Source organism: Manduca sexta, chromosome 22, assembly GCF_014839805.1.
Source record: "Manduca sexta isolate Smith_Timp_Sample1 chromosome 22, JHU_Msex_v1.0, whole genome shotgun sequence".
In the NCBI taxonomy this organism is placed as follows: Eukaryota; Metazoa; Arthropoda; class Insecta; order Lepidoptera; family Sphingidae; genus Manduca; species Manduca sexta.
In genome coordinates, this window is record NC_051136.1 from 8,919,864 (window position 1) to 8,931,103 (window position 11,240).

The window sequence follows — 11,240 nt, forward strand, 5'->3', positions numbered from 1 at the left end:
CCGAGATGAATTAATTTTGACAGAGTCAATAAGCCACCGCTCTTGAAGTGATGAGTGTAGGCACTTGGATAGATATTGCTAGTTCAAAATCTAGGTATATATATAAAATTCCAATATGTATACGTATATATATATAAATTTATTTCAGGTAGGTGCATATATAAAATTTTTGGTTTCTCTATCCGTGACGAGGCGAAGAAGGGTTCACTGGTGCATCTACAGAACGTCATATTATATCCGTCCTATAAACCATAATTGCCATATCCTGTAAAACTTAAAAACGATTTTGCAAGAACGGAGAATATAATATAGATTCCATCCTAAATCTAAAAAATAGTCAACAAATAATGCTAAACTATAATAGAATAATATGTACAATATTTTGAAAGTTATCATTTTATTTCTTACAATCCAATAAATTTATTCCAGAAATGCTGATATGCTTTATTTTATTACGATGGCACATTTGAATGGTAACTCCATCTATATATGTCGATAAAATTTACCATTTAATAGAAGATAGAACGGATTTTTATATAAAAATGAATCCTAACTTCCCTTGGTCATGCCATTATTTGACAACGACTTAACCAATTTCAGTCATATATTTTTGTTTTCTGATACTTTGTAAAAGGTTCTTAAGAAAAGAAAAATTAGGTGAAATGCTAATAAAATTTAAAGATTTCAGAAAACTTAACGACTATTTCAAATACGCGGTTTTGATGAATTTCAGTTTGAAATATCAATTCATTTCCCAAAATGGTTTCACGAAAAGTCGTAGTTCGAATTGAATATTCATAGCTAAGACGGAACAACTTCTGTCGGGTCAGCTAGTTATAAATAACTGTAAAATTTGAATCTTCCTTTATGACGGATCTCACAGTAGTCGAAGGGCTAGCCGGTGAAGAAAAGTAATTATAAAGCAACAGAACAAAGCGCACGTCCAACTTGATACGTAGTTATTGATCAACAATGGCTTGAAGATAACAAGACAGGAACCTATTTAAAATTCCTTCTAATCGAATATGGCTTTTATGGTTGTGTTTAACACGATTATTATATTTTAAGAGGCTTCGTGTGACTTGCACTTTGTGCGTATCGGAGCGTTCTCGCCGGAGGTGTCGAACTGTCGAATAATAGCTTTGCGTCCGAAGTGATTGATTAATGACAGAGCCGGCGAAAATAGACTAGCTACCTAATTAAATACTCCCGGCGGCACTGTGTTGAGTGACAGGAACGTATGATGAACTGAACGTTTTCTGACGGCAATTGATTCCCTTGTAACGTTACTAGATACGATAACAAAGAAACACTTCCTTGTCTTGGGCTTTTCCATGAGAAAATCTCACCCACGTGTAGTAAAGAGGTCAAATTCAAGAAGTCAAATCAATTGCTGTGCATATGTCTACCATGCCACTGGCAACTAACAATAAATTTTAAAATAAGAATTTGAAGTTGTCAAGTAAATTATTTATCATATTTGTATGCAATGTCACGGTTTCTTTCAAAGTGTAATATTTGTAAAAATAAGCCATGGTTTATTATCACACATCGAGCAATATAAAAATATTGAGAAATATTATGCTTGACTATGCGGCGACCAGTGAGGTATCACCATATGAGTATATGAAAACTTATATTGAAAAGTGTCCAGAAGATATACAGGATGCGAAAATCTCATGGATTGTCGAATCATTCTTAGAGATACAAAAACATATTCGGTTCTTGAAAGAGATAGCATCTTACATGTCGAATGAACTTTCAGACGAAGATCAGGATTACGTTATTATAATACTTCACGCCGTAACTTTCCAAATCGGTCCAAAATGTATGCCACACTTGTATAAGTGCTTATTTAATTTAAGCAAACCGCTTTTGAATGGTTTTACAAAGTTTTTGGGTAACAACGAAATCTTAGCTTTTATTTCACAGATAGCTCAGTCTAGTTATGACACAGATTATATAACTGAAAAAATTATTAGCCCTCTTTTTGAATGGCAACCTTACATTAGTGAAATGGCACACAATTATGCCGAATACGTTAAAAAAGTTGAAAGTAGGAGATTAAAACCGCCCACTGTGCCTATACAGCCCAAAGTTTTAAGCCGCAAAACTAAAGAATCGCCGTCACCACCACTTCAGGTATCATTACCGGTTACTCCACCGAACTCCGTAAAAAATAAATGCCGCAGAATGCTCACAAAAAGCGCAATCGATTTAAAACTGAAGCAAGTGCATGAAAAAAATAAACAAAGGGCGAATCATTTACTTAATGACGTGAAGAATAAACATTATCATTATGCACAAGTAAAATCTGACAAATCTTACAAAAAACTTAGCAATATCAAAGATGAAATAGATAATGATATAACAAAACCAGTAACACGGCCAAGACATAAATTTATTATCAAGGGACCACCTCCTCCTGTGAAAGATACTGCCACGACGGTAAAAAGAATAAATAAACGAATGCAAATAGTAGAGGAGGAGGAAGTGCAATGGTTACATAGTCTTGTAAAATCTTGTAATAACGTCGTAAAAGTTGAAGAACTTGAAGAGTATGACCGACAAGAACGAGAGAGGGAAAGATTATATGACATTGAAAGAAAACATCTGATGGGACAAATTTCACGAGAAGAAGCTTTCATATCTAAAAATAAATTGCGAGAGGATAATAGAAAAAAGTATGAACAGTTTTTAAAAGAAAAAGAAATTTGGAATGAAGAAATTGAGAAGTGGAAGAAAAGTGAGATTGAAAAAAATCGTAAATATGTTGAAAAACTTTCTATGATAGAACTCAATATACTTCAAGCGAAAAATGGTGTAATGGAAAAAAAGAAAGATTTAGCTGAAAATATTAAGAAAGAATCAGAAGTGATGCTTGCAAAAGCAATGAAAATAAAACAAGAAGAGTTGGATCGTAAAATTAACATGATTAAAGAAATTAAAATATTAGCTCTTATTGCTAAGAAAGCTAAAGCCCCAAAAATTATAGATCTAACAGAATCTTCTGGCATAGGTTTATTATGTGAAATGTCCATCACTGAACTTCAAGAAAGATTAAACATTATGAAAATGGAACTAAAAGAAGAACTTGAGAGAAAGAAAACTCTTATAAAAGAAGAAAATACAGCTGCCAAACAGGAGTTGGAAGCTGCTAAAAGTACTATTAAAAATTATATGACCGAACGGGCAATATTACGAAAACAAAATAAAAAATCAAATTCTAATGTTGAATATAAATCTTCAAAAGAAATAAACGATTTAAAAAAGATGTTAGAAGAAAAAAGAAAATTGCGAATAAAGATGAGTTATTGAATGTATTTTTTTTTGTGTTAGTATTGTTAAATTTATAATTTATCTTGAGTTCGACTTTCATTTTTAAAATACATCTTTTTTTTATTATAGATGCCACATTTCCCCTAGAAAGCGTAGTCGTACGGATAGCTATATTTAAAAACTAGTGATGAAGAACGATAAGTTTACGTTAAAATGTAATAATTAATTGAATATTTGAACGTAATGTGCGCGCATATGTAACTGTTCAGTAATTTAAATTGCCTTCATTTTAACTCGGTAATATAATCTGTTCAAATCTATATGCTCAAGCAGAAGAGATATAGCAAGAAGACTAATGATGTCTTCAGGCAAGCTTGGATCGGTGCGCATGCGCGAACTGTAGCTGCAGTTAATTAGTACCCGGCAAAGAGAAATATTCGTAATTGGAATTTATAGTGTAGAGATGACGCCTTCCATGATATATTAAGGAGCAATCATCCCTTAGATTACAGTATTAAAATAATATTCATGCTACATACACAAATTAACCAACATGTGCTAAAATATGTAAATTTTATTGCTATTTTTACATTGCTTGACATATTGGCATCATATTGTTAGGCGAATAGGTTGAAAACCAAGACGATATAAATTGGATTTTAGTAATAAATAAAGCAAATTCGTTGGTTCATTTGTATCGGAGTATAATTTAAATTCTTTAACGCCAATGTTCAAGATTACGCGGCGAGATACAGGCGCGGGCGCTCGTGTCGTCGCTACAACCACCAAATAAATTTATATTTCCGACCGACACCGGGTTGACTTCTCTCTTTGTAGATAATTCGGCCGGTAACGTTGAATGACTCTATTAACAGCTTCCCTTTTTGGGATAAATATCGTCTCGGACTGTGTCGTTTCGGGGCCGTATGTGTAGTGCGTGCTCAAATATTTAATTAATTACAAAGTTTTATACCACGCCAATAAAATACGATAAACTTTATAGCTTTAGTTGGAAAGGCCAGCAAGCATATAAAATATCTAAGTACTTGTATTTTGGAGACGTTTCCAATTCTGTATGTTGATAATAAATTTTATAGTATTTTATTTTAATTATAACTTAATTTATAATAAAATAGATATTGTAATATTCATTAAGCATTCGATTATTGCAACTAAAGGTAATTAACTACGGTTATTTTTAAATATCTTTCCTCAGATGTGGTGCAAAAGGCTCTTACATTTCCAATTTACTGAACCCCAATGACACTATGAATAAAGGTCTCGGTTTCAAGATTGATCTGATAACAGTAAAACGTCAATAACCACCTAATTGGAAGAGAACACTCTGCCCTCAAAGACCCAATCCCATCGTGAGTGAGAAACAAATAAATATTGTAACACACGACGAGATAATTTGGCCGATAACTTAATGTGCTTACATTTCGGATGTGCTCATGACTTTATGGGAAACTATGACATCGTATCGGTATATCTCTTACGTGTTAAAATAGGTGCCGGTTTTTTATTTGTTGATTACATTTAACGACTTATAAATTCATATATGATAATTGGACGTTTCCGGTTGTAATAATCACTCGATAACCAACTAGATTATGTTATAATTTCATCAACATTAAACTACAATATATTTACATATTACTATTTTTGAACATATTCCCTTCGTTTATTGTCATAGAACTTTATATTTATACTTTATTAAGAAACGTACGAATGTTCGATCAAGTTTGGAAAGATTATATTAAATGTTTGTTCGAAAATTCGCTTGTTATGGTCAGTGACATTATTTTATTGGCCTCCGTTTCGTTCAGTTCGGAGTGGTTATATTAAAGAATTTATGTTATGATTGCTCAGCAATTTGCATATGAATAATATGTGAATTTTATGTGCGAATGATGTCATATTGTTATCCTTTCGAGTTTTGCAAAGAAATGTATGAAGAAAATTAACAAGAATAAAAATGTAAACATGCGGGTTAATACGACCGACTGTTATTAAATCTTTTCTATTTATATTCCAATGATATTTTACATTATCGAATATTCATTAATAGTTTTACTCGACATTAATTTTCAGTATAATCGTTCTGATTATTCTTAATATAACGCTTGACTTAATTAGGCCATTAGACTGTTATCAAAATGCACATACAATAATTCACAAGAGCTTTTATTAAATTTCCATCATCGACTTAAAACGTCGAACGTATAATTTTGTGAACAGAAAACTAATTTTACTCATATCGTGGTATATTAACACTTTTACGACTTAAAGTATTGGAAAGATAGTCCGGGCTCATCGGTTCACACCATGCTCTCTTAATCTGTATCTTTGGTCCCTCTGTGACAGGAGCACGGCGCGCACGACGCGTATTCACTAAATATCATTGAATATACACAGTTTGACAAGTTAAATATTTTTTATTTATTTTTTATTTTAAAACAGTTAAGACTTTTAAAGTAGCTAAATGTTATTATGTTATTATGGAACTATTTTTTTACATATAAAGAAATTATAAAAGTTGTTATGACCGAAAAATTTACTCATAAAATTATTTACAAATTGAGATCGAATTTTGGACTCTTTTTAAATATAATTTTGCATATCAAACTTTACCTTTTGTAAAAAAATATATATAACTCCTAATTTTTCTGTATTTAGTCAATTTTTTACTTAATGTCAACAGTGATAATGAAGTTTTCCTGTAATGTGTACCGATATAACGTAAAAAATACTGTCTCAGTTAACTATACAATGGCCGGATGACCAGTTTTAACAAAAAATATTGTCCTAGAGTATATGGAGGTATGGATCTATATAATGTATTGCAATGATTCAATACTTAGGTAACCAATTACAAGTCAAAACTTTTTTTCATGCATATTATTATTTTTAAACTCTACTATTGTTATTTAAATTCACAAGTGAAATAATATATAAAGCCCTAATTATTATACTACGAATTTGTTATGGCTTCATAATGATTCACAAAATAAACGCTGGAATACCGAAGCAGCGTTTGAAACAACGCACAAATGTCCGCTCGGCGCTTCAAACGACGCACAAAATTTATTGTTATTGGGTCGGCGCGCGTACATGCATCCACACTCCGCGGCTATCACGACGCTACAACTTTATCGGAGCGCCTCACTATTCTGAATAACCAAAATTACTTTATCCCGACTAGGTGATTTTTACGACATTACCCAAGAGATGCTGTTTTGATTTGTTTGACACCTCACTTACATTTACACTAATGATACGCGCTCGTTGATCTGTTTAAGGTAGATTGCCGCTATATTTGTTAAGTGACGTTACAAATTATGTGATATCGTCAACTTTAATGAAATGTAAATTTTGTTCGTACTTTAGGGAAATGTGTTTATTTAAAAATATTTTTAACAAGAATAAGTCCTATTAATAAGTATAAAACGTTTTAGGAATGATTCGTAATATTCTTGGATTATTTTCAGTTATCAAACCTATTTTTTATTTCTTTAATTAGAGTAATTAAAACGAGCAAATCGATTTTCAAATATAAAATTATTAATTTGCATTTTTGAAATTAACAGTGAAATATAAAGTTCAGAATAAGGCGGTGTTTTGCGCGTACCGCATCGTAAACATTCTGCGCCATCGTCAATTTGTTAATGATAGGCTCGCATCTACATAATATGAACATTTACTAGCTACACATACCTATGTGTGTATAACACAACATAGCATTCTTTTACTCTTTTTTGTTGAATTGATATCTATATCAATTTTGATAGCTAATCTCGTTTCACTTTTTTTTAACTCAACTAATGCTTATATTTACATAAGGTATATACATAAATGGAGTAATTGCTTGGCGATGGGAAATATATGATTTTCCAATTTAAATTCACTAGATTCCGAAGGGACTTGCACTTGTAAACAATTTAAATAATGGAGTTTTTACCTTGATCTTTATGATATGAAATAAATATGCAGATTTTCCTACAAGAGAGCCTAGATTGAGACACTACTTTCCATTCTGCAAGATTAAACACGAATTTACTTTAGAACAATAAATAAAATGGTTCTATATACAGTGATTGACAATATTTTTAATATTCTTTGGTGCTGATTATAATTTGTTCATTGGACTGTAACCTGAAATATCCTAGCTCAAGAAGATGTAATAAAGTCCTAAAGACCCTTCTTTGCCACTCCCTTCCAATGTAAGATGTTTCTGGTATCCCTATACATAATCCTTAACTTCCTGATATATGAATATTGTAATTAATTTAAATTATGATAAATACTAGAACATTTTTTTTGCTCTATATAAATTAGAATATATGAGATAGTCAAACGAATTTCGAAAATAGAAATAAGTCTTTTCAGGACCCTTTTTCAATAAAGTCTAAATTATGTATATAATAAATACATTATTTTGATTTTTTTTTTCAATATCTGAAATATAAAGATAAAATATACGTATGAATTGATATCGATTTGGGTGAAAGGTAAAACGAAATAACTGCGCTCGCGTTGAAATCGAATGCTTGAAAAAGTGTACCATATCTTGTTACATGCTAATGTTTATAACTACGTCTATTTTATTACTGATATCAATCGCTGATTATAGATTAGTCTTAAATTAACATTAAAAAACTATTTGAAACCACGGCCGTGATAAATTCGTGGTTTTATAAATAATCCGCACTAGTCACTGATTTCAATCGTATAGAGCTCAAGAAATAATATAATACATTCATGTTTTGATTTGCATTTAATATAAAGCGTTAAAAATCAATATAATAAAAATAATAGAAACCCATATCTGTATCTATAAAAGAAGGGACAGAGAGACAACTCGTGCATCAACAATACGCCGAGCGAATTAAACCGATGAAGTTACTAAGTTCGTTTAACTATTAACTAAAATAAGTAAATTTGAAATAAATAAACTATTATTTTCTTTTTATTCTTATAATTAAATTGTATAATATATCGAATTATAAATACTCAACAATTTCCTACGTGCCTATCTTTTCAGTAAAATTAATTATACTTACTCTCCTGCTTCTGACTTCATTGTATACATCTTATACAGAATGTCACTTCAAACTAAAGTATTGCCTCGCAGCATACCAAAAAACTAACAAAAATTAAGGCCATAACTGTAAATGCTTTTGATTCTTACAAGTTTTTGTTAATCAATAAAGGAAGATACCGGATATATACTGAAGTTCCTCGACATATCTTAACGCCGGTTTCGTTCCGAATATGTCTTGTTCCTTAACTGTCGTATATATTATGAAGCACTTACTAAAGTGTCTTATTCCATCCACTTGTGTTTCAGGGTTAGTCGGTTTACGGTTAAGATCGCCATAATTCGGACGGCTTCCGCGCAGAGGAACGCAATGTCTAGTTTAACGATATCATATTATATTTGTATACAAATCTTATTATAATAATATCGCTTCTGTATTATATTATTATTCCACATCCCACTGCCGAGCACGAGCCTCCTCTACTGCAGGGCTTAGGCCTTAGTCCACAACGTTGGCATAGTGCGTGTTAGTGTTGTCCACGTTTCGTCACGATGTTTTCCATCACCGTTAAAGCAAGCGACAATTTACAAAGAATACATACATAACTTTTGAAAAAAGTCAGTGGTGCGTGATTTTGTTTTTTGAACCTGCGAACTTTTGTCTCGGTTGTCTGTTCTACTCCCAACCATATCACCTCTTATTCTAGTATCGAATCTTATTATAATTTGCCTAATTATAATTTATTATGTAAGTCTAACTCATCTCTAAAAATATGATTTTAGTAATTTTAATTGGCGTATTAATTTATTTTACACATTATTGTTTTTTTGGTTTCATTCGCAATACCAAACACAATGGATGTAACACAAGGATTCAGGTGTAGACCTAAGTGCTTGAACTGCAAGTAGTAGTGAATGGGCTGCTGGGTCTAGATTTATACGCGATCTAATAAAAATCAATGTAAAGTACTGATTTGCTGTTATATTTAGCATGGCTAGTGAAATTTCTAATGGTCTAATAATTCTCAATCTTGTCTACTTCTCCAGTGAGAAAATAAAATTAATTCAAATATAACTTTCCAAACCAAAAAAAAAAGACGGATTGAGATTATTTAAAATCCAACAAAATTTGTCTGCCGGTATTACACACAAACTACGTCGAAAAAGCATTGAATTTGAAGAAGCACAAATGTATAACAATGTACCAATAATTATCATTAAGGCGACGGATAGCTTTCATGGTTTTAATCAAATCTAAAAGTATTAAATCAAAAACCGAAGCTTGAATGAAGCCCTGGCAGCACGTCTTAAATTTCTGAGTTGACTTGGGAGTATTTTAATATTGTTAGTGTAGGTATTGGTAAAGAAGTAAACAGTGTTACCCACACTAAATTATTCTGTACGATACTAACATAATTACATCTAAAATTGTATACCTCATATAATGAAATGTAATTTCTTTTAAGAATAAGATTTCTTTAACCACAAATATCCAAGATGTTAAGATACTTGAGAACATTTACTAAAGAGAACAGTTATTGATTTTGTTAGTCATTTGTCTTGTAATTAAGATTGTATGCTAGTACAAAATGTTTTCTACAGGGTCAATAGTCAACAGATTCTTTACAATATGTTTTGAAGCTGCGTAGTGCGAAGTGTAAATAAAATTACATCGTTTTTTGAAGCCCCTATTGTAATTGCAGGCTTTATCCTCGTTGCCTCATGAAAGAACACAATAGCTTATATCAATCAGCCTGATGTAGCTTTATTTATGCTAACAAAGAACTAATGTAGAAACATTGCAGATGATAAAAAATCTAAAAACAAACATGAACTGATTGAATGGTTGTTCATCTCTGACATATAATCAACTATTGAAATTGCATGATAAATGTTACTGTAAACAATTATTGGATGTTTATAAAATTGGTTGCAACGATCAATTACGCCTTACTTTATAAAAATTAATGGGATGTGTAGAGCGGGTGTTGATATCAAGTAATTGAACATTATGTATATCGCTTGATAGATGCCTACGACCTACATGCCACGCCTCCTCATTATAGGAACGCATTATGTTTAGATGATAGATTGATTATATAATATAATGTGGTAAATAAAAAGCTTTGCAGAATTTATCACATTTTGCAGTCTTCAGCTTTCTTACGAAAATTTCTTACGTTTAAATGTTATTTAACTTTATTTCTTCAAAATTATTTTAGATTACGCAACACGGAAATAATACAATAAATTATTATTTAGCATAAAAATATGGAGTCATCAAATTTGCACTTTTGTTATTAATCTTTTTTTATATTTCGACGAGTTTCTGTATCTAATGCGTTGTGAATATCAATTTACGAAAAAAAACAACATTGAAGTATCATAAAGATCAAATAGATTTAATATAATTAAACCTTGTTATGAGGTAGTGTGGCTAAGGATAGTCCGGAGTCTTCAAGGCCCACCATCCATTTTTTTGTTTTATCTTCAGTGTTGTAATGCAAAAACATGCTACAATTTGTTCATTAGTTCTTTTATTATTATATTTTTAATTTGAAGTGATATAGTGCAATTTAATTAAGGTTTTTTTATATTTTTTCATGAACCTATTTTATAACAAATTTAAATTAGGTGGGCCTTCAAGAGTACCTTTACCTTATATGAATATGTCCCCAACATGACTTCAATCCACATAATTTTCAAACTTACAGTAAACAAAAACCTAAGGGTCAGATAACAAAACTATATTTTCTTTAATAAATTTATCTTTGATATGAAAATTCTAATTAGATCCATTACAAATATAAAAGTCCAGTTGTGATATTCGATACTTACGTAAAAAGGTGTTAAAAGAAGCACGACAGTTTTTGCTTATTCACTGATCTGTTAATGAATTGGTATTATCCAATCGTTTATA

At 31.0% G+C, this 11,240-nt stretch overlaps 1 protein-coding gene across 1 annotated transcript; it reads left to right on the forward strand.

The window, feature by feature from the left end:
- Positions 1 to 1,454: 1,454 nt before the first annotated feature.
- LOC115455324 lies at positions 1,455 to 3,325 on the forward strand. The gene has a single exon (XM_030183983.2). It carries the CDS (start codon positions 1,534 to 1,536, stop codon positions 3,316 to 3,318), a length of 1,785 nt encoding a protein of 594 aa, XP_030039843.2. The 5' UTR covers positions 1,455 to 1,533; the 3' UTR covers positions 3,319 to 3,325.
- Positions 3,326 to 11,240: the final 7,915 nt, after the last annotated feature.